General features: G+C 32.9%; 1 protein-coding gene across 1 annotated transcript; it reads left to right on the top strand.

The window, feature by feature from the left end:
• The first annotated feature begins 4,486 nt into the window (after positions 1–4,486).
• LOC122279376 (auxin response factor 18-like) lies at positions 4,487–9,125 on the top strand. The gene is made up of 4 exons (XM_043090005.1): positions 4,487–5,264; positions 5,409–6,627; positions 7,717–8,633; positions 8,722–9,125. Exons 2-4 carry the CDS (start codon positions 5,503–5,505, stop codon positions 8,789–8,791), a joined length of 2,112 nt encoding a protein of 703 aa, XP_042945939.1. The 5' UTR covers positions 4,487–5,264; positions 5,409–5,502; the 3' UTR covers positions 8,792–9,125.
• The last annotated feature ends 16,390 nt before the right edge of the window (positions 9,126–25,515 follow it).

Genomic DNA, 25,515 nt, shown 5'->3' with positions numbered 1-25,515 from the left:
TGAGTAGTGTCGGGACATCTCTCGGTTGCCCTAGCACTGCCCTTCTTATGAAATCCCGCTAATATCTCCCAAATTCTGTATATCTTATTTTGTTGAATAATGATCCATACAATTATTTTTATTATTTTTTTATAATTATATTTTATACATTTTATTTAAAGTGATATTACTTTTATATATTATTGTATAATAATACTTTTTATTTAAAACTTAATTATATAAAGAGTCGCTATCAATTTTCTTTGTTGTTAACCTAATATCTACTTAATTACTTAATATTAATAATATAAAATTATTGTATTTGTTGCAATATATCTAAAATTCAAAACTAAATTATAGACTTCAATGTAAATGTATGTATGTGTGTGTAGCAGTGATTCATAATTGATTGTATTGGACAATTTCCTTTAGGAATATTTTATAAACTACACTTTTAGATCATCTTTATTTTTTTAATAAATTAAAAAAATTATTCTTGGTGGATAATATCATTCATCATAACATGGCAAGTGTAGGATGATGGTGTAGCTTGTAGTAGTTATATATATATATATATATATATAAGAGATAATTCAAAAGTATTGAAAAAAATAATATTTATAAAGTCTGATAAAAGTGAGATAATAGAGCAGTATAACATTATTCTCTTCAAAATAATTTTTATATATAATAAGAGTGATGATATATACTGTACAACCATCTCACTTTTATCTTATTATATAAGATGTGATATATTTATTACTATTAAATGATTCTTATAAAAGTGAGATTGTAGTATGATGTATAGAATTTTCTTTATAATAATAATAGTGAATTAGTTGCTAGTCTTTCTTAAATAGGGTGAGAGAGTAAATGTAATAAAAACAGAATACCTTTTACGATTAAATTGTAATAATTAAGAGACCCACCTTAAAAATAACCTTAGATACTCACAATGTGATTGGCTTATAACTCTACTTATTTTCTCCTGATAGGATTACCGAATGGACGTGTGATAGCTTATATCCACTCCATTATATTCCCTCCAAAGTTTATTATAGTTACGAGATTATTGAAGAATGAGATGAGATGAGATGAAAATTTTATAAATAGTAATAAGATAATTTATGAATATAGTGAGATAGTTTGAGAAATGAGAGAAAAAAATTTTCATCAAAAATATTATAAAAAGTTAAAAATTGTTAGAATATAATTTTTATTTTGAGATTTGAAAAAGATTGAATTGTTTTTATTTTTTTAAAAATGTTTGTATTTGATTAATTTGTTTTTGAGAAGAAAAGGAGATGAGATCGAAACTGTTTCCAAACATTCCCTTTATCCATTAAAATATATTTTTACAATTTAACATACCATATCAAGTCATGTTAATTACTAGTTTACCTTTTTAGTAATTCTAAATACAGTTTTAGAGTATATAAATCTTATGCAGTCCCTTTTAAAAAAAACTGGAATCCAACGTTAAAAAAAAAAAAAAAAAAAAAAAAAAAAACTTTTTTATATAAGTTCTCGATTAACCCACCTTTTTTTTTTTTTTTTAATGGGTGGGTGAAACTTGTATGTATTAAAACTAGAGATATCATTTTTCTTGCTTTTATAATATTTTTTTGTTGCCCTCGCAAGTCGCAACAATGAAAGGAAGCTGATAATCTTTAAAAAAAGGGTATGCATGATGAAATGTTGTATTCTTATCAATCATATAAAAATTAATATTTTAAATAATTATAGATTTATGATTACTTCTTATTTTATTATCTTTGCCAACAACTTAATCATAAAATGGGACGCGTGAAGATAAGTTTTATTATAACTCATATTTTTATTTGATAAATAAAAAGCTATATAAATAATTCGGATCTAAGGCCATGTTTGGTTTATTAGAAAATTTTTTCCAAATCAAACCAAAATCTTTAAATTAAAAAAAAAAAACACTTCTATTTTAAATTTTTAACTTTTCATCAAATCATTATATAATCATTAACATATCAAACAATTTATTTTAAAAAAGACTTATTCAAAATCTTCTCTCTTTCCACAAAATTAATCTCAAACAAATTCTCAAAATTCTCCCTTATTTCCAACATTTTTAGTTACCAAAAATGGCTAAATCTTATTAAATATTATATCATTAAATATTAAGTGTAAAATGATTTGATGCGTGCTCTTCACTCGCCACAAAGGAGAGTAACTCTCTAAGAACCATTCTGTCCCCGGGCAAATACCAGCATTAACCTTAAACCTAACCCGGGGGAGAACTAACTCTAGTTGATTTAGACGGCCTAAGATTTAACTAGGGTTAGTTTGTCTGGTTAACGACTGCCTCGCTTTAGAAAGCCGCAACATGACTCGTCCAAGCGCCAAAGAAGTGTTTCATCCCATGCTCGATCACTCGCGATTACCTTCAAAATCTCGTAGCTTCAGAAATAAATATTAAAATTAATAAAATCTAATATATTAGATTAATGGGAATGGAATAAATGATCAATAATGATTTGTTGTGAAGTCATAAAATATTAGAGAAACAACAAACAAGTGGCAAATTTGGATGGTAGCATCCTTAAAAATATTTCATCTTTTGTATCCATATGTTCTCTGACTGTCGGTTCCAGTTGAAACTCAATTCAAACACAAAAAATCTACGTCGTCACATAATTTTCGGCTTAAGGGATTGTTTGGAAAATAAAATTTCATCTCAAATTTTTTATATCATCTTATTTTAACAACATTTTAACTTTATAATATTTTTTTTATTTAATTTTTTGTCTCACATTTTCGAAAATCTCATAAAACATTAAGGCTAGGTTTGGATGCCCATATGAAATACAAACTATCTCATTTGAGCTGTATTTCATCTTTCATCTACCTACCCAAATAGATGGAAACAAAATCTTACCCATCTTTGATTTTTCAACTAATGCTATAGTAATGCTTCATAACACTAACTACCACATTTTTAATATATATAATTATCTATTAAAATTTTTTATTTTATTGTAACATATAATTAGAAAAATATATTTCAAATTTTATAAAATATAGTATAATAAATATGTCATAAGATAATAATATAAAAATATATTTTGAGAAAGTTAAAATATTTATGAGTTGTTAAATTAACAATCTATGTTACTTATTTTTAATATATTTATAATATTTTTCATCCAATAATTAAAACTATTTTTCAATAATTAGTGAGATTCACGACTTTATCAAATTTTTAAAAAGTTAAAATCATTACATCTCATTTCACTATCTAAACACACATAAAGGACAGGTTTGGAGCATGAGTTGAGACACAAAATTATCATATAATCTCATTTTATCTCATCTAATCTTATTCTCAAATATAATTCAAATACAAAATTTTCAAATTTTCAAATAAAAAATAAAAACAATTCCAACATTTTTAAATCCCTAAACAAAAATAATATTATAAAAATATATTCTTACAATAATTTAACTTTATAATAGTTTTTATTCAACTTTTTCTCTCTCCCTTTTCAAGACCTAAAAAATAATCAATTCAAATTATTTCACTATCATTAACAAATTATCTTACTACTATTCATAAAATTCTCATCTCATTTCAATTCTCACATCTACCTTAAGAGAGGTTTGCATAGTGAATTAATATGAAATGAGTTGAAATAAAAGTTGAAAGTTGAATAAAATATTGTTAAAATATTACTTTTTAATTGTTTAATTAATTTGAAAAAGTTTAATTGTTTATTGTATTTTGTATGTGAATTTTGAAAAATTATAATAATTAGATGAGATGAAATAAAATTAGGTAAAATGCTTTTTGTATCCAAATCTCTCATGTTATTGAGTTCTATTACATACAGTCATTTTTACATATTTTTTACCCATTCCACTGATGTGATTGGCTAAAACAGTTATTTTATATTAAAAAAATTGACGCAACTAATCACATTAACGAAATGCATAATGAATATATAAAAATGACTACATATAAAATTTTGAAGTTCGGTTTGGCTTTCTAAAATTCTTATCTCAAACTTAAAATTCTCATCTCATTATTACAATTTTTTCAAATTTCTATATAAAATATAATAAATAATATAATTTTCTCAAATCTCAAAATAATAATAATATTAAAATAAAATATTTTAATATTTCATCTTAAAATTTAAAATTAAAATTCTTAATTACCAAATCAAACATTAATATTTCTATAAACCAATTTGAGAATATAATTTTTATTTTTTAAAATTAAATCATCAAGACTATGAAACAGTACAAGAAACTCTCTATTCCTGTACCAACATTAAATGAAGTAAAATTGACAAGATTTTCGATGGGTAAGTTGTTTTTGCTGGCACATGAAGATACAAAAGAATTAATTCAGATCCGAAGAAAAAGGTCAGAAATCTAAAAAATCAGGTTTTTATTTTAAAAAAAAAAAAAAAAGGAGAGAGAAGAAGACATAAACAAACAGTATCAGTACTAGTTACCACGACCAATACTTGAAATTTGTTAAAAGTTTAAAACGACCTTTGTTTCTGTTATTAGTTTTTCTGTGTGCGCTTCTCGTCGTTTCCATGATCCAAAAGTTGCTGCTGCTTTCTATGGATGTTTATCTGCGCCTGTGTCGGCCATCGACTCTTCCATAGAAGCTTTGAGAAAGAAGAAAAAGAAGAAAGACGACGACTTGGAGGTGTAGTTTGGTAGGTGAGTAATTTTGCGGAGAGGTAGGAGCAGTTTTCGCTCCAGAGATTTTTCTGTAGTCTGTTTCGGGATTTCTTTTTTTTAAGAGAAAAAAAAAATATTATTTTCTTTTTGATCGGTGGGTGTAAGAGAACAGCAATTGTGTGAGTGTGCGCTCGGGGCAGATCTTGCTCTTTTGAAGCTAGAACCAAAGATTGTGTGCGATTTTCTGCTTTGAGACTCGGTGAATTGGAAGCAGGTTGTGAAAAACGGTGTGTATCGTTCGTTCAAGTCCAAACGATAACTTACGACGGGTTGTGCAAGCAGAAGTGGAGGTGTTTTCGATTTCTGTCCTAGATTTCGATGTTCGAGGTTGCTGAGAGCCGAGGGAAGGGGGCGCGAGGTTACTTACAACTCCATCACTGAATTCAGGGAAATGAAGCTTCAGCAATGTTAAGATTCCGTGGAATTACGTCTTTCAGTTTTGGGTTCCGTTCGAATCCTGTGTATGAATCTTAGGGGTTCTACGAAGGAGATTCTGGGGCTTTTATCTGGTTCACTGTGGCCAAGTGGCACACGCAGATTCCAAGCTCTGTAAGGTAAATTAATTGCCGAAAATTAGCACTTCAATGATTAAAGTCATTAATTCTGTTTTCCTTCGTTTATTCTTTTAATTTTCTTTGTTGTTTTCCAAATTTTATGACGGACTTGACCAAATTATGGAGGTTTATCCTTGGTTGCAGAATTTACAAAGAGATCATCATCGACAAGAAGAGGGGTTTTCATGAACTGAGAATTCGTTAAGTAACTGCGTATCGGTAAAATCCCTGAACTGAAATGATAACATTTATGGATTCGAAAGAGAAACTAAAGGAGGTGGACAAGTGCTTAGATCCTCAGCTATGGCATGCCTGCGCTGGTGGAATGGTTCAAATGCCTACAGTAAAAGCCAAGGTCTTCTACTTCCCTCAGGGCCACGCCGAGCATACCTGCGGGAACGTCGATTTCCGGAGCTGCCCAAGGGTTGCGCCGTTTATAGCCTGCCGAGTTTGTGCAGTGAAATACATGGCTGATCCTGAGAGCGATGAGGTTTTCGCGAAGATAAAGCTGGTTCCGGTGAATGCTAATGAGCCGGACTTTGAAGATGATGGAATTGAAGGGATTAACGGTTCCGAAGCACAAGAAAAACCGGCGTCTTTCGCGAAAACACTGACGCAGTCGGATGCGAACAATGGCGGGGGATTCTCTGTTCCGCGGTACTGCGCGGAGACGATATTTCCGCGGTTGGATTATTCAGCGGATCCCCCTGTTCAGACCATTTTAGCTAAGGATGTTCATGGCGAGAAGTGGAAGTTCAGGCACATCTATAGGGGAACGCCTCGGCGGCATCTTTTGACCACGGGTTGGAGTACTTTTGTGAACCATAAGAAGCTTGTTGCGGGGGATTCGATCGTGTTTTTGAGGGCAGAGAATGGCGATCTTTGTGTTGGCATTCGACGAGCCAAGAGGGGAATTGGCGTTGGACCAGAGACGGCTTCTGGGTGGAACCCAGCAGGTGGGAATTGCGCGGTGCCGTATGGAGGGTTTTCGGCATTCTTGAGGGATGATGAGAACAAACTAATGAGAAATGGAAATGGAAATGGAAACGGTTCGAGCTCGAATGGGAATCTGATTGGTCGGGGAAAAGTGAGGCCCGAATCAGTTATTGAAGCTGCAACCCTTGCCGCCAATGGGAAGTCGTTTGAGGTTGTTTACTACCCTCGAGCGAGCACGCCGGAGTTCTGTGTGAAAGCTTCATTGCTGAAAGCAGCATTGCAGATCCGGTGGTGTTCGGGAATGAGGTTCAAGATGCCTTTTGAAACTGAGGATTCCTCACGGATAAGTTGGTTCATGGGAACCATTTCTTCTGTTCAGGTTGCTGATCCCATGCGATGGCCCGATTCACCTTGGAGGCTTCTCCAGGTATTATCACATCTCGTAATCTGAATTTCTTTCGATATAAAGCGCACACTGTAATAATGGTTACTGCGGTGTGGTTTTCTCCTCTAATGTTGTTGTTGTTCTCGTTGATGTGTACGGACAAAACTTCGTGCCTATGCCCCCGTTTCCATTTCCATGTGCTGTTATTAGCACAAATTCGTGTCTCCCATATCACTTATCTGCAGAAGAGTGAAAATCAAAATGATGTTTCCCTTGGCCATTATTTTATACTCCCATCTTTTTCTTTTTCCTTTTCTTTTTGTTGTGCTCCAGCTTCGCTGAAGATTCAGTTTTCCTCTTCTCCTCAGTTTTCAGTTGGCTTTGCTAAATGGTTCCTCTGTCAATTTTTTATTTTTTACTTTTCCTGGAAGACCTATCCTGCTTGGAAATTTTGCAACTCTATACTGTTTTTAAGTATTATTCCCTTGTGTTGGTTCTTCGGCTATTACTTTGTTGTAAACGACTAAATCTTTGATTTATTGATCACGTGGCATTATCAAGTTTCCCAGATATCAAATATGCATGCAGCTCTTGGGGAAGAACATGAGAGGTTTCCTTGACCAGATATTCTAGCATTTCTTCCGATGTGCATTGTGGATCAATGAATTTGGATTTGGAGAAATTTGCTGATCAGTACCAATTTATAAAAGAACTAGTCTCTCTGTTATTTATACTGCCAGATGGATATCCCCATAAAATTTTGATAGACATTCCAAAGGTTTGGTGCATAATCATCTGAAATTTCATGCTGTCTTAATTGATCGTTCACAAATATATGTTCCAGTAGTTATTCTGAACAAACTCTTTCAAAGTGATAGTTTGATAAATATTTAAGCTGGCCATAAGATATTCGGAGTGTTAAATAGTAGACCTGCAAAACTAGAGTTATGATGTACTTGATTTGATGAGGCTGATTCGTGAAACTTTATTGACATATGTACATGTATTTTGTCTGAACAAAAAGAAAATTTCATTTGTAACCGGCTGTTCTCTGGTTTCTGCCCAAAATTCAATATGCAAGTCAGTTTTGTTTTCCTTTAATCTTCTTATTTGCCGAAATCAAAATTGTAGGTTACATGGGATGAACCGGACTTGCTCCAAAATGTGAAACGTGTCAGCCCATGGCTGGTGGAATTGGTTTCAAACATGCCAGCCATGCATCTATCACCTTTCTCACCACCACGGAAGAAGCTAAGACTGCCACAACACCCGGATTTCCCCCTTGATGGTCAACTTCCAATGCCGACATTTTCCGGCAACCTCCTTGGGCCCGGCGGTCCCTTTAGTTGTCTACCCGAAAACACTCCTGCTGGCATGCAGGGAGCCAGGCATGCTCATTATGGTCTATCCTTATCAGATCTCCACCTCAATAAATTGCAGTCAGGTCTGTTTCCGGCTGGTTTCCCGCCACTTGATCATACTGCTACACCCGCTAGAGCCCCAAATAACTCAATGTTTCAAAAGCCTAGCATAAGTGAGAATGTTTCTTGCTTGCTAACCATGGCACATTCTACACAGACTCCAAAGGAACTTGATGATGTTAAGACACCACAGTTTGTGCTCTTTGGTCAACCAATACTTACAGAGCAGCAGATCTCTTTGAGCTGCTCTGCTGATACAGTCTCACCTCTTCGTACTGAATATATTTCATCAGATGGAAATGGAGATAAAGTGACAAATTTTTCTGATGGTTCTGGATGTGCCCTTCATCAACAAGGCTTACTTGAACGCTCATCCTGTGTAGCTCTTCAATGGTATAAAGAAAACCGTCAAGAAGCGGAGCACGATTTGGAGACTGGTCACTGTAAAGTCTTCATGGAATCAGAGGATGTGGGTCGCAGTCTTGACCTTTCATTACTTGGATCGTACGATGAATTGTACAGAAAACTAGCCGACATGTTTGGCATAGAAAATTCTGAGACATTGAGTCAGGTGCTTTACCGGGATAATACAGGGGTAGCCAAACAAATAGGTGATGAGCCATTCAGGTGGGAGTCGTTTGCCTGTTTTTCTTGCATTAGCTCCTTCTATAACCAACACTTTTCTTACATGATGAATTTCTATTTCTTCCTGCAGTGACTTCACGAAAGCCGCAAGGAGGTTAACAATTCTTATGGATTCAAGCAGCGACAATGTAGTAATGTAGAGAAAGCAGCAAACCTTCATTTCAATTGTACAGCTGGTTGATCAGAATCCTTTGTTCATGTGCTGACCTTTTACCATTCTTGAAGTTGACATCCATTGTTTTTTGGGTTGCAAGCTTTGATCGTTCTTGATTCCTGTTTTGCTTCCATTTTTCAGTCCCCCAGTCCATTAAGAATTTTGGTTGACATTGTTTGCTTGGCATCTCTCTTCCCTTTTTTTTGTCTTGCTGAAAAGTCCTACCATAAGTGCCAGTGATTTGTGGGACATTTTCTGTGTTCGAGAGACTATATTGGGTTGTAATCATTTTACATATCCTAAAAGGCTCCTTCATTTCACGCATGCTTCTAGTTTGGAGGCACAAGACATTGAAGTAACTGTTGCGAGTCTACAAGACTTGGACCAGCAAGAGTCTTGACACTCTCCAGACAGGGACCATTACCAAACAACAATTTGAAAACAGTGCCCAGGACATGGATGTTCACCTCCCGTGTTTTGGTTTCGTGTTCAATTTTGATCTTTTCTTTGGAGTGTGGGCAAGGGAACGAGAGTTTTCAAAGATGTCATGGTGGAAGAGAGGACAATTACAAATTTGTCCTGGAAAACGATGGATGATGCCATTTTGGTATAATTTGTGCGTTGCGTGACCAAATATATATAAACAAACTCTAAACAAACAAAACAGGGTTGGTTAAAATCTAATCCTATGGATAAAAACATTGATCGAGTTGACTTAAATCTCACTGGTTGTTAAGATTATCACACAGCAACCTTCCTTCAGAGATTTCGAATCCGCGTCATACAGTTGTTGGAGACAGAATGAAATTCCCAGACCAGCGTTTAAATGCTAAGTCAAAGCTCCACGTGACAGGATTAAGATCTTGATGAAAATTAATGTATATGTTTCATTTTATATCTGTTTGCTTTGTTTTGTTTAAGATCTTCAACACTCTGCTATGATGGATAATATTACTTATATTCGTAGAATACGTAAATATTTTATAATTATTTTAAAAAATAAAATAAAATTTATAATTAAAAAGTTAATTTTTTTATATAAATTATATTTATTTATTTATTTTAAAACAATTATATGATATTTATATATTTACGATTTTAATTATTATTTTTTATTTTAAAAATATTTATTTGTTAATTATTTGAATATAAATTTATTTAAATTAGATCAGTGTTCACATCAATCGAATAAGAAATTAAGACGAAATTTAATTGAAAGAAAGAGTCACATCTGAGAAGTGTGGGGATTACAAAAAAATCAAAATGAAATAAAATAATCCAAGGTAGTCGTTGGGATTGCAAAAGACAAAGTCAACAGTTATGAAGGCGAAGGGAAAACAGAGCAGAGACAGTGAAAGGAAGCAAACCAGTCGGTATTAGTGAAGCGGAACAAACACACTTGTGTCCCTTTCAGCTACGTGAGAACAAAAACTGGACCCCACATGTGGTGTGCGTTCATGATGTAGAGTCGGAGAATTATAGGTTCACGTGTGGCCGACTTCAGCTTGTGTATGACAGAGAAAGATATTGCGACTATCGAAAAATGAAAAATGGTTTTATTATATAGTTATTAATGAAGATTATTGAAATTATTAATGAAGATTATTGAAATTATTAATGAAGATTATTGAAACTATCAATTAAAATCATTGAAGTCATCAATTAAGATATATTTTTAGCCTATAATTAGACCATTGAATCATACATATTCCTTTGTACTTCTATATATATGAGTATTATTCACTTGTATATCATCAAGAGATTATTGAAATTATTAATGAAGACTATTGAAACCATCAATTAAGACCATTGAAGCCATCAATTAAGATCTATTTTTAGCCTATAATTAAGACCATTGAATCATACCTACTCCTTTGTACTTCTATATATATGGGTATTATTCACTTGTATATCATCAAGTTTTGCATTGAAGAACAACTCTTTCTCTTGTAATATTCTCTCTATTTTTTTATATCATTTATCTTTTAATTTCATAACACGTTATTAGCACGAAGGTTCTAATGAGTTTGAAACTAGTAGTCTTCTACTTCAAATAAGTTTTTCAATATATTTTTGTAGTTTATATAAAAAGTTACATTACTCATTATTACTTGATGAAAACTCTATGTTTATTCTCTTAAGTTTGTGAATGTATTTCTTATTTATAATATAAACATACTTATGTTCCTGACTTATATATGTAGAAAATGTCAAATCTTACAAAATTGGAATTCGTTGCTCTTGACATTTCTGAAAAAAATTATTTATCTTGAATCCTTGATGTTGAGATCCATCTGGATGCGATGAACCTGAGAGATACAATTAAAGAAGGAAATCAATGGTCCCTGCATGACCGTGTTAAGACAATGATTTTCTTTCGGCACCATCTTCATGAAGAATTAAAAACTGAGTATCTAACAAGGAAATATCTTATTTTGTGGAATGGTTTAAGGGAGAGATATGAACACCAGAAAACTGTAATCCTCCCAAAAGCTTGTCATGATTGGATGCACCTGAGGTTGCAAGACTTCAAGAGTGTTAGTGAGTATAACTCTGCACTCTTTAAAATTAGCTCACTATTGAAATTATGTGGTGAAAAAGTTACTGATGATGACTTGTTAGAGAAGACATATACTACTTTTCATGCATTGAATGTGCTCCTGCAGCAGCAGTATCAAGAGCGAAAGTTCAAAAAATATTCTGAACTTATATCTTGTCTTATATTAGCTGAGCAAAATAATGAGTTTTTGTTAAGAAATTACTAGTCACGTCCTACTGGTTCTATATCATTCCCTGAAATGAATGGTATTAGATTTACATCATTTCTAGAAGTGAATGGTGCATCTTTTCAAAGAAACCGAGAGTGTAGACGTGGTAGGAAAAACTATAGAAGTGGAGATCCTAGAAGTGACCACACTAAAAGGGATAATAATAGATATACACCGTACCATCAGAAGTGGTTCAACTCAGAAAATGGCAAATGTCCTCAAAACAAATTTGTAAAGAAAGATGAAGATGGATGCCATAGATGTGGTATGACTGGACATTGGTCTCGTGCTTGTCGTACAGCTATGCACTTGGTTAACTTATACCAATCTTCTATAAAAGAAAAAATAAAAAAGTTTGAAATAAATTTTGCTGAACTATCATATGCTTTAGATTCTATAGATGGATAAGATATTACAAGCATTGAAGTTTCTGATTTCTTTGAGGATTCTAGTGGTAGAGTTGATAATTTGATTGGTGATGAAAGTGTTCCTTTTAATTAATGTATTTCATTTATCTTATTATAAAATATTTTTTTTTATATTTTACAATGTAATGTAGTAATGAAAGTTTTATATATTTTGTAAACTCATGAGTCTTACTGATTAACTTTCTATCTCTGAGACAAATAATAGAGATGTATGTCTGACTGACAGTGCTACAACTCACACAATTCTTAAGGATAAAAAACATTTTCAAAATCTAACATTGAGTAAAGCATATGTTCATACCATTTCTGGTTCATCGAATCTAATTGAAGGCTCCGGAATAGCTTATATTGTGTTGCCTAATGGCACCAAATTTTGAATTGATGATGTTTTATTTTCTTCACGATCCAGAAGAAATTTACTGAGTTTTAAGGATATACGTCGTAATGGTTGTCATATTGAAACCACTAACGAAGACAATAAAGAGCATCTTCTCATTACTAAAACAATTTCGAGCCAAAAGCTCGTATTAGAAAAACTGTCTGCTCTCTCATCTGGATTGTATTATACAGAAATGAGAATAATTGAATCACATGTTGTAATGCACCAGAAGTGCATTGACCCCAAAATATTTATGATTTGGCATGATCGCCTTGGACATCCGGGATCAATAATGATGAGTCGAATAATTGATAATTCGTATGGGCATCCTCTAAAAAATCAGAAGATTATCTTACCCAATGAATATCCATGTTCTGCATGTTCTCAAGGTAAATTGATTATCAGACCATCTATCTCAAAAGTTGTTTTTGAATTTCCATCATTTTTACAGAGGATTCGTGGGGATATATGTGGGCCTATTCAACCATCAAGTGGACCGTTCAGATACTTTATGATGTTAATTGATGCATTAAGTCGATGGTCACATGTTTGTCTACTTTCCATTTGAAATATTGCATTTGCTAAACTTCCTGCCCAAATAATTAAGCTACGAGCACAATTCCCTGACTATCCAATTAAAACTATTCGATTGGATAATGCAGGGCAATTTACATCTCAAGCTTTTGATAATTATTGCATGTCAATAGGAATAGATGTTGAACATCCAGTTGCCCACACACATACTCAAAATAGTTTAGCTGAATCCTTAATTAAAAGGCTTTAGCTAATTGCTAGACTTTTACTCATGAAATCAAAACTTCCTATTTCTGCTTGGGGACATGCTATACTTCATGCAGAATCGTTGATTCGAGTTAGGCCATCAGTATATCACAAATATTCACAATTACAACTTGCATTTGGTCAGTAACCAAATATTTCTCATCTTCGTATTTTTAGATGTACGGTATATGTTCCAATTGCACCTCTATAACGTACAAAGATGGGCCCTCAACGTAGACTTGGGATATATGTTGGGTTTGATTCTCTATCTATTATTAGATACCTTGAGCCTCTTACAGGGGATATGTTTAAGGCACGCTTTGAGGATTGTCATTTTGACAAATCCATTTTTCCAACATTGGGTAATGAAAAGTCGGTGCCTAAAGCACGACAGGAAATTACTTGAAAAAATAAAGCTCTTTCCCAATTTGATCCTCGTACAAAAGAATGTAAAATAGAGGTTCAAAAGATTATTCATTTGTAGAGTGTTGCAAACCAATTACCGGATGTATTTACTGACACTAAAGGTGTGGTAAAATCATATATTCATGCTATTAATGTTCCAGCAAAGATTGCAGTCCCTGAAGGACAAGTTGCCAAAACAGAAATAGGTAAGTCTAAGATACGCCTGAAGCGTGGACGACCTAGTGGTGCTAAGGAAAAAATTTCTCGAAAGAGAAAAATACAAAATGAATTTGGTACTCCTGAAGAGTTCATACCAACATAGGCCATAAGAGTAATTGATGCTCCTGAAGAGACTAAATCTCCTGAAAAAGAACTTCCTGAAGAAGTATTTAATGAAATGTCTTCCCTTGAAGAGGGACAGATACCTGAAAATAACGAGATCTCGATACATTTCATGAGTATTGGAGAAATTTTGAATAGAAATAAAACTGTTGTCGACAATATATTTTCATATAAAATGACTCTTGACATTACCAGAAGTAATGAAGAAATTGAGCCAAGAACTGTCGAAGAATATCGACGTAGAAATGACTGACCAAAATGGAAATCAGCTATTGAAGCTGAATTAAACTCGCTAGCAAAGCGAGAGGTCTTTGGACCAATTGTACAAACACCAAAGGGTGTAATGCTTGTTGGATATAAATGGGTATTTATACGTAAGCGTAATGAAAGCAATAAAATTGTGCGATATAAAGCACGACTTGTTGCACAAGGTTTCCTGCAGAAACTGGGGATTGATTATGAGGAAACATACTCTCATGTTATGGATGCAATCACATTCAAATTTTTGATTAGTTTGGTAGTTACAAAAAGATTGGATATGCAGTTGATGGATGTGGTCACTGCATATTTATATGGATCATTAAATCATGAAATATATATGAAAATCTTTGAAGGATATAAAATGCCTGAAACTTCTAATCTGAGTACATCCAGAAGTATGTATTCTATTAAGTTTCAAAGATCTTTATATGGGTTAAAACAATCCGGACGCATGTGGTATAAACGCCTTAGTGAATATCTATTGAAAGAAGGATTTGAGAATAATCCAATATACCCATGTGTTTTTATTAAGAAATCAGACTCCGGATTTGTTATTATTGCGGTTTATGTTGATGATCTAAATCTTGTTGGAACTCCTGAAGAGATCAGAAGAACCGCTACATATTTAAAGAATGAATTTGAAATGAAAGATCTTGGCAAAACGAAATTTTGTCTTGGCCTGCAGCTCGAGCATTTGCAAAATGGAATTCTCATTCATCAGTCAAATTATACAGAGAAAGTCTTGAAACACTTTTACATGGACAAAGCTCATCCCCTAAGTATTCCAATGGTTGTTCGATCACTTGATGTGCAGAAGGATCTATTTTGTCCTTGTGAAGACAATGAAGAAATTCTTGGTTCTGAAATACCTTATCTCAGTGCAATTGGAGCCCTGATGTATCTTGCAAATTGCACTCTACCTGATATTACATTTTCAGTTAATTTACTTGTAAGATATAGTTCCGCACCAACTCGAAGACATTGGAATGGCATTAAACATGTCCTTCGATACCTCCGAGGTACGGTTGATATGGAATTATTTTATCAACATGGTTCAAGTCTACAATTAGTTGGATATACAGATGCAGGTTATCTTTCAGATCCACACAGAGGTAGATCTCAAACTGGATATGTATTTACTTATGAAAATTCTGCTATATCATGGAGATCTGTCAAGCAAACACTATCTGCTACCTCTTCAAATCACTCAAAGATCATTGCAATTCATGAGGCAAGTCAAGAATGTATTTGGCTAAGATCAGTGATCCAACATATTCAAGAAAAGTGTGGTCTTCCAGTGATAAATGATAGTCCAACAACTTTATACGAAGATAATGCTGCTTGTATTACTCAAATTAGAGGATGATATATCAAAGGTGATAGAACCAAACATATTTCACCTAAATTCTTTTATACCCATGAACTTAAGGAGAAATGTGAAATTAACGTCAAGCAGATACGATCAAGTGATAATCTGGCAGATTTATTCACAAAAGCATTACCAACTGTAACATTTAAGAAGATTGTGCAGAACATTGGAATGCGGAGACTTGAAAACCTATTATCATGCACTTTTCAGGGGGAGTAATGTCTTGAAGACTTGTGCTGATTGTACTCTTTTTCCTTCGCTAAGGTTTTATCCCACTGGGTTTTCCTTTGCAAGGTTTTAATGAGGCAATCTTAAAGCACTTGGCGATATACATGAATATTGTACTCTTTTTCCTTTGCCATTGATTTTTTCCCACTGGGTTTTTTCTTGGCAAGGTTTTAACGAGGCATATTCTTTATGTATGGTCATCCAAAGGGGAGTATTATGTATGAACTTATTTGTATGTCCATACATAACCATTAATGAAGACCATTGAAACCATTAATGAAGACCATTGAAACCATCAATTAAGACCATTGAAGCCATCAATTAAGACCTATCTTTAGCCTACAATTAAGACCATTGAACCATACCTACTCCTTTGTACTCCTATATATATAGGTATCATTCACTTGTATATCATCAAGTTTTGTATTGAAGAATAACTTTTTCTCTTGCAATATTCTCTCTATTTTTTTATATCATTTCTCTTTTAATTTCATAACATTTTACAAATTATTTGTATAAATTTTAAATAGAAAATTTTATATAAATTTTTGTATAAAATTAGATTTTATTTTAAAAAGCATAAAAAACGATTATTTTAATGGGATCTACTTTTTTTATAAAAAAAATTCTATTAACACTTCATACACTATATATATATTTTTTATTTTTTTTCTTTTATCAAATACGTAATAAATAAATGATGAGTAGAAAATTTTAATTAATTTCAAAAAAATAAAATAAATAAAAATAAATGTAATGTGTGGAAATTATAAGTAATGAACATCTTTTTACAAAGGAATTACTCAAAGCTTATACCTAGTAGGCTAGTACTACTTTTTTACAATACTTGACACAATTATATTTTAATAGAAACAATATTTTTGTAAAATATAGTAGGCTCGAAAGATTTAATTTCAAGTGACTAACATAATTTCAGAATTTAATTTATAAAAAATTTAAATCTTACAAACCAATTTTTATCTAAAATATATATTTTTAATTATTTGTAGATTTATTTATTAATATATATATTTATCATTAGCATAATTATACAGTAATATATTAATTTTCTTGGACGATCTCATTGCTTTTTTTGGATGACTAAGATAACCGCACACCCAATCCATTTCCACTTCAGTCACAAACGGATCTTTTGTTTATTTCCTCAACACAATCCTAATCTACCATATATATCGCTAGCACACGTTAGGTAATTTTAAGTTGGTGAATGTAATTGTCACAAATAAAATCAATGCACCTCTTGATTGATCATTTTTTTAAAAAAAAAAATAGACTTCATTTCATTTAATGAAACCAAAGTTATAACTGTGACTAACCAATACAGGGAAAAATCCAGATTATCAGCCAAACTACTTATCTGTTAAGGGGGGAGCCCATAACTTTTTTTTTTTTTTTTTTTTTTTTTTTTTTTTTTTTTTATGGTGAACATTGTCTTAACTTTTATAAATTCTCTCCTGACAACAATCAATAGAAAAAGCGCTCTGTTAAAAACAGAACTAAATGACCTCTCTTCCGAAAAAAGAGAGGTACTAACACGCTCCGTCATTCCAATGAGGAGAAGTACAATCACCCACCTTCCTCCAATGGAGGAGTGAGACAATCACTCACCTTTCTTCAAAGGAGGAGTGAGACTCTACTTCTATGAATATCAAATCCAATAGCCTATTTCTTTTTATTTATAAAATAAAACAAAAACAAAGTACTTAAAAAATTACAAAACACATGGCCCAGTCTAAATCAAAACATATGGGCCTAGTCTAAACACATAGACCCATTAAACAACAAAATATGTGGACCAAGTCTGATTGCAAGTGAGGGCTCTTAGCGTTTCATCATAATTTTTATGTCGCCGCCTCCATTTCGTCAGTGAGTCTACCAGTGCAGGAGCACCGGCTTCTACAAGATGTCTACTGGGGCTGCGTTTTGGCATGAGCACCAGATATGCAAGTTCACGTTTCAGCACATCTCCCACTCAAATGTTCCCCCTAGCACCGAGGACCCATCCCATCCTACACCACAAACCGCCCCTCGCCCAGGAACAATGTACTTCCCCCTTTACCTGCACTACATAACGCCACTCCAGAGGCCATCGTTACCTTCGGTAACATCCACCGTGGAGTTGCCATCTACTGGCAGACCAGCCACATCTGCAAGAGAATTTATTCATCTGTTTTATGCTCTGAAAACAGAGCATTTGCAAGAACCAAACCCAAACGCCGCCAGTCCAGGTTGCACCCAATTGACCTGGAGCAACCTCCCCACTGATCGAGAAACATCCTCCCCTTCCGAAATAAGGGTCATGCTTATCCGCAGAAGCCTCCCTGTTATTCCGCATCGCCACTCCCCCCAAGAAACCAAAGGCCATCTCGTTCTTTCTCTGACCACTTCTTGTGCGTGGCCCTAGCTGCTCTTCAACTCTATTTTCAATCGAAAAGAGAGAGAGAGAGAGAGAGAGAGAGAGAGAGAGAGAGAGAGAGAGAGAGAGAGAGAGAGAGAGAGAGAGAGAGAGAGAGAGAGAGAGAGAGAGAGAGAGAGAGAGAGAGAGAGAGAGAGAGATGAACCACCGAGATCTTGGGCTAGGCACATGAGCCACGGAATCATGCCTTCATAGCAGTCCATCACCGAGCAACCTTATTCCAAATAGTAGGCAAAGCAAACAAGCTAACTAAAAATAGTAAAACAGAAAGAGGAGGTAGAGAGGCAGGAGAGATCCAAGGCTCCCACCTTTATTGAATTAAATTAGCTATATCCCTAGTTTTTAATTAAAAATATTGTTCATAAGCTTACCCCACTATAAATTTTAATTGAATCAACTTTGGAAAAATAAATAATTTGATTTCTAAAAAGATATTCAACAATATATGCTCATTTAATGAAATAACATAGGGCTGAAAGTCGAACGGTCCGGACCGGAAAAACCGACCGGACCGGTCATTTTTGGACCGGACCGGACCGGACGAGTCCCGGACTCGGTCCAATTTTTAAGGGACCGAAGGTATTCGGTCCGGTCCCGGTCCGGGGGTTTTTCACCCCTGACCGGACCGGACCAGACCGAATAGATTAAAAAAAAAATTATTATTTATATAATAGTTGAATTACTAATACTCTAATACTAATACAATTATATAGTTATACTAATTATAAATTCATAATAACTAAATCATTGTAAGTCTATAACTATATTATATATATATTTAGTATCAATGTATTACTATATTCTTTAATATATAACTATTAACTATAATATATAGTACTAGTATAACCAATAAAAAAAAAATATAGTACTAGTATATATATTAATGTATTAACATATTATAAAAGTTATAGTATAAATTATAATATATCATATATTTGTAAATTTATAATAGTATTAGTATAGTTAACTTAATATGTAATATGTTAGCATTAAATCACTATAACTACATAGAATATTAGTAATAAGAGTATTACTATTATTTAATATAATATTACATATATTATCACTATCATTACATATATTTATTAGTTATAGTATTAGTACTAATAGACTAATAGTATTAGTTATTAATATTACATATAGTTACATATATTACTATTATTACTATTATTATTACATGATATAGTTACATATATAATTATCACTATTACTAATAGTAGTAGTGTATTACTAATATATATAATAGTATAGTATATGTATATATATTAAATATGTCACAATATAATTACATAAGTATTAAACAAAATGTCATTGAAAAAAAAAAAAACTCATAGGGTGGACCGAACGGACCGACTGGACCGGACCGGACCGAATGGGACCGGACCGGACCGGACCGGACCGTATGAAGTTCGGTCCGGTCCAGGGTGGGAAAACCCTGGACCGAATAGGTCCAGTCCGGTCCGTAAAACCTCCTCGGACCGGACCGAATTCACCCCTAAAATAACATGAAATAGAAAACGTACATCTCTTTTGGTAATTTGATGCAGAACTGATTTGGTCATTAGAGAGTAATCACCCTAACAAATTTACTTCTGAGTACTTTCTTATGGCTAGAGGCACAATTATGTTGTAGGTGATAACCCTTGACCACTCTATACTTATGTAAAGTTTTTGACCATCATGAAATCTAGAATTATTTGTATTCTATTATAACTCATTAACTAAGTTATTTAATTTGGGCTAGTATAAACTCATTAGAAGTATGGAGTGTAACGCTCATTCTTATGGCAAGACTTTAATAAATAGTTTTAGAAAATGAAGTGAAAATTATTAAACTTTTTGAAACTTTTTCTTTTCCTCCCCAGGATATAAAAAATTTTATAGTTAAAACTTGTTTTATAAATTTAAAAGAGAGCTTGCAATGGAATTTATTTAATTAAAATATACAATCCTTTTACAAAATATTATTTCACACATTACATAAACATGCATAGGCATCTGTCACTTTTCCCTAGGACCATATTTATCCAGACACTTTGTCCTTATTTTGTTCCTGGGAGGGGGAGGGGCATACATAAAAATAAGATGAATCTAATACTCAGTAAGTATTACTTCATACTATAAAAATATACTAACATAGGTTTTTATTCATGCATTCATCATTCATCTACATACTTTACATAAAGTATTTATTTTCTTTTGAAAATATTACAAGGTGGGGGTTTTTCTTTAAAAAGTTTTCATTCCTCATAAAACATTTTCCACACCTTGTACATTCCATCATAAAGAGATGAAACATTTCATACATTCGATAAACTCTTATCACTTTCCATTGGCTGATACACACTATTACATCCAGTGTATTGGGGTTAGTAGTCTTTTGGACTCGGATTCTACCCGTGGCCACAGGCTAGGAATCCCTTTAAGTCAAGGGACAGTATTGGGTGTATTCCAATACTATTTACTTGGTATTGCAATCTACCTAATTCATTGGTACCATCATTCATTCAGTCATGGTCATTATGTAGCTTTATACATTAAAACATTCAATACCTTTCAATCATTTCCTTATGATTTATTTAATTCATCAGTGCATTTCATTTCATAAACATCATTTCATAGCATAAACATAAACATCATCAATAAACACAATTTCATAGCATCATTTAAATATCATTTCATAGCGTCATTTAAACATCATCATAGCATCAAACATAAACTTTAACATTTTATTTCATGGAACATAGAGACAACAGTTACTACATATAACATCCATTTCACATGCACACAACTATTCTTAAGGTGCGTGAAAAGGAGCCGGCAAAGAAGGTCATTACATATATATACTTTGAACATTAACGCACTAGCATAGATTCATAAAACATCATAAAGAAAAACATTTCATTTTCATTTTCATATCATTAAAAAAACTCTAAAAGAATATGAACATAATACTTATCTAGACTCTATGCTATTGTTATTTGATGTAGTCCATTTATATGCGTGTCAGATGCCAACGTACATTCATATATAACTTTACATCAATTCTTTTGTCAAGTGCATAAGCAATTTAACTTAGAAAATACATAAAATTACAATTGACTTAGAATTCCTTCATTAGACCCATTAAATTACCAAGTCCATCCTCCATACATTCATCTATCACCCTTTTTCTAATTCTTAAAAATAGTAACTTGTGACCCATTTAAGGTCATCTACTCAAAGTCTAACTTAAACCAACCAAGTTGTATAACTCAATCTTAGTCAACACATATATCTCTTCATTCATTCATATATAATAACCCACATTTTATCCTAATCCAAACCAAGTATAATCCACAACTTTAAGCCAATTTTAAAACTTAAACATTGTGTACTCATGCTTAAGATAGACTATCCATTATATATGATAAATCTTTCTGATACATGCATCCAACCAAATTTACATATGTACCTTGCCCGTTTTATCACATATACAATTCACTAAATCTTGATCATATACTCAACTTTAGACATACTTCATTAAAGCCCATGACATCTCATGTAATCTTTATATATAAATATGTCTCTAGTTAATCTCAACGCTTCACACAGCATATTACCACATCAAAATTATACAATAATCTCATCACTTCACACAATATACAACCACATCACAATTATATCACAAACCACACCCCACTTCTTCTTAGTCTATCACAACCAACACATCACAGTCACACTATACAATTATATAAAATCTGCCCATATCATTTACACGCTAATCCAAACACAATCACAAAACTTTATATGCACCAACAATAATCCCAACACTTCGCATAGTTCATAACCACATTCCAAACTACATAGTAATCCCATCACTTCACATGGTATTCGGTCACTTCACAAACTACAATATCACTCCATCACTTCACACGACACAACCATATCACAAACTTCACAGTTAGTCCCATCATTTCACACTTCACACAGCCACACCATTCACAACTCAAAATGCACAACACGAGCACATTTCACAATTCCCAATAATCATAAACAGAACACCTTTTATAACACTATTTCACTTTACAAACATAACAATCGTTGAGAAAAAGTGATAGGAGTTTTTACCCAAAATTAAGGGGCTGAAATTGCTGCTTGTTGCTTGTTGTCAGGTGGTTTAGCCATGTGTGGAGAGGAGAACAAAAAGGGTTGAGCTTCACAACTGCTGTGATAGTGGGGTTGGATGGTTCCCAAAGTGAGGTGGGGGTGGAGGTAGTGTTTGCCGTGGCTGGGAGATTTACAATAGTGGTGGCTTACAATGGCTCTGTTGCCTTGGACAAGAGGGGCAGTTGCTGTGGCTTATATGGTGGAGGTATGATGGAGGCTCATTAGTGAGAGAGGGGGGTTGCAAGGGCATGGTACACGTCGATTAACAGATGACTCTATTTTTGAATTGCTAAAATATGGGTTGTGAGGTGGCATAAAAAGGAGAGTTTGGTGATTTGACCATGCGTGGAGTGGAGAAGAGCAAATGATGGGCCTCAAGGTGGACCGAATTCCTTGTTGAACTCAAGATTTCAAGTTTTGTGTAATTATATATCTACACATGGATTTTGATGATAACAAATGAATTCAAAAAATAAAGGAATCTCAAATTCAAATTATCTACAATGGAGTCAAACACATTAAGGAACCAAGTATGAGCAAGAAGGGAACAAGTTCACATTAAAGTCATATAGTAATGTTGTAAATCTCTTAAAAATTCGAAATTAGGATTAAGACTCAAAATTAATATTTTATCATAAAGCATTAAAATACATTTTTCACATGTGCATGAATATTTTGAAAATTAAACTTGAAAATTTTGGAAGATGATTGATTGTCATCTTTCACATGTGTATTACATGATTAAAGGTTTGAATTTTGAAAATATTAAAGATGATTGATTGTCATCTTTCACATGTGCATGTTTTATTTGAATATTTTCAAAAGTGATTGATGCTTTTTTTGACCTATGCAAAATGTAGATGTTTTTGTTTGAAATATTTAAAAAGTAAAGTGTACTCTTTTTGTCATATGCAAAAAGTAAAAAGATTAGGTTTGAATTTTTTGAAAAATGAATGATGTTGTCTTTGACAATTGAAAAATAATAACCTTTTATTTGAATTTTTTGAAAAAGTGAATGATGTTGTCTTTGACATGTAAATATTTTTAAATTTGAATATGAAATCTCATATGCCTATAAATAGATCATTTGAGAGCTTCACATTTACAACATCAAGAGCATACAACATTCATTCAAAACTTTCATTCTCTCTTCTCTAAGCATTGAGTCTTAATTCTTGTTCATTTTGATAGAGATATAGTTTGTGCTGTATAGTTCTTATTTCACTCATTGAGGAGTATTTTCTGATAACCTACCAACTATCAGCTCTTATATCAATAAAAGGGTGTGTATAAGGCTTGTGCGTGTAGAAAGTGTTTTACACAGGAGATAGTTGAATCATCACGTGTAAGGTGATTGCAAGTGTAGAGGGTATTCTACACAGATCCTTTGTAGCGGTGTTGTTCAAAGGTGTAATAGGTTTTTATCTTCACCTGAAAGAGGTTGAATAGTGAATTTGGGGATCCTCAAGGGATAGCTTGAGGCGAGGACGTAGACAGTGGGGCCGAATCTCGTTAACATACTGAGTTTGCTTCTCTCTTACCCTTACTCTTCATATTTATTGTTGTTTCGTATTTTGTTTATATTTTATATTGTATATTTGCTTTATAATTGTTATTTTTTTAAATACAACTCAATTCACCCTTTTCTTTTGTTAGTCATCTGGGCAACATTTCTATTCTGCTGGTTCATATCAGCGAGGGATGGGAAAAGTTGCCATGGCTGAGGAGATTGGAAGGGAACCAAAGAGGGAGATAAGCATTGGGACTTGGTGTATAACAGTGGGAGGTCCTATCTTTAGGCAGCGGTGGCGTCACAGCGCGAAGTAGTGGCTCGGGTGGTGCTCTGGTGCTTGGTTGGAGGAGATTTACGATGGTTCTATGGGCTGGTTCTGATAGTGTTGTGGTGGTTTTCGATTTTTTATGACTAGGCAGAAACAAACTTGTGAGGCAGATAGGTGGTGAGGGTGTGACAGGGTTGGGCTTTAGTGGGTAGCTTGAGTTGGGGTGGGGGGAAGAGTGAAGAGAGCAAAAGAATAGAAATTAGGGTTTTTTGACAATTAGATCCTTGCCCTACATTCATGTCTAACTTTAATCAAATGGTAGAGATTAAACGTGGACAAATAAGAGAGAAAGAAATAGAGAAAATAGAAAGGGAAGGGAAATGCTCTAAATAGAAAACTCAATTTTGTTTTCTTGATCCAACATAGTATTTTTCATAACAATAAAACAGTGAGTTTTAATAACTATATCTTAGGAGAAAGAAAATCATTTAAATAAGTAGAGTTTTTAATATAAAATAAAATAATGAATACTAAAGAATATTCCTAAAGAAATAATATCATTTAAATAAAATGATTTTATAAAATTATATTATTTCTGGTGCTCCAAAATAACGAGGCTAGCTTTAAAATTAAGTTTGATTCAATAATACTAAAAAACCCTATTAAAATAATTTTGGACTCATAAAAATATTTAAAACATTTTAAAACACTTGTTTCAATTTAAAAACCATCCACTAAATTTTATAAAAGTAAAGATTGGAGATTTAAAACATATAAGAGAGACTTGTGATGAATTGAAAGGAAAATGAGCGGTTGGCATGTGGGATAACTTATAGAATCAAACTTCTTACACCTCGTGTGTCAATCTCTTTCCTAACAGAGATCTTCACTTTGGATAAGAACCCTTTTTCAAGTAATTGATACCTCAAATCTGGATAATAACTTAAAGAAATCTTTTTAAGGTAATTAGAGCCTTTGCAACAAATGATGGAAAAAGCTTCCTTAAAAAATAAAGATAAGAAATAAAATGTTAAAATTTGGAAATTAACTTCTACTTTGACATAGAAAAAAAAGCAAATAATGGATGGATACTAAACGGTAAACTGACGTTTTTCAGTCTTTTGAGTGTCTAAATAATCGATCTCCTCAAACTTTATTACTAAATTAACAATAAAGTAATTATAATCTCTAACTTTTCTTTTTGCAATATGAAGGATAGTCAATCCATGATATCTTCAAAGAAAAATACTTTTATTATAGAAAGAATTATACAAAAGTAATCTTACAAAATGAAATGACATGATTTGGTTCGTTCGATTGTAAAGTTATTTTTATCATAAAATAGATCTAACGAATCACATTAAATTATGCCAGTTTGTAATA

The sequence above is a fragment of the Carya illinoinensis genome, chromosome 10 (genome assembly GCF_018687715.1).
Source record: "Carya illinoinensis cultivar Pawnee chromosome 10, C.illinoinensisPawnee_v1, whole genome shotgun sequence".
NCBI lineage: Eukaryota > Viridiplantae > Streptophyta > Magnoliopsida > Fagales > Juglandaceae > Carya > Carya illinoinensis.
The sequence above is the reverse complement of the archived record's forward strand: the minus strand, read 5'-3'. Positions and strand labels throughout refer to the sequence as shown.

What these genes read in the sequence shown, in the direction of transcription:
- LOC122279376 (XM_043090005.1), top strand. Translation starts at nt 5,503, where the DNA reads ATGATAACATTTATGGATTCGAAAGAGAAACTAAAGGAGGTGGACAAG. An exon ending in CACCTTGGAGGCTTCTCCAG is followed by an intron (nt 6,628 to 7,716) that starts GTATTATCACAT and finishes TCAAAATTGTAG; the next exon opens with GTTACATGGGATGAACCGGA. An exon ending in ATAGGTGATGAGCCATTCAG is followed by an intron (nt 8,634 to 8,721) that starts GTGGGAGTCGTT and finishes TTCTTCCTGCAG; the next exon opens with TGACTTCACGAAAGCCGCAA.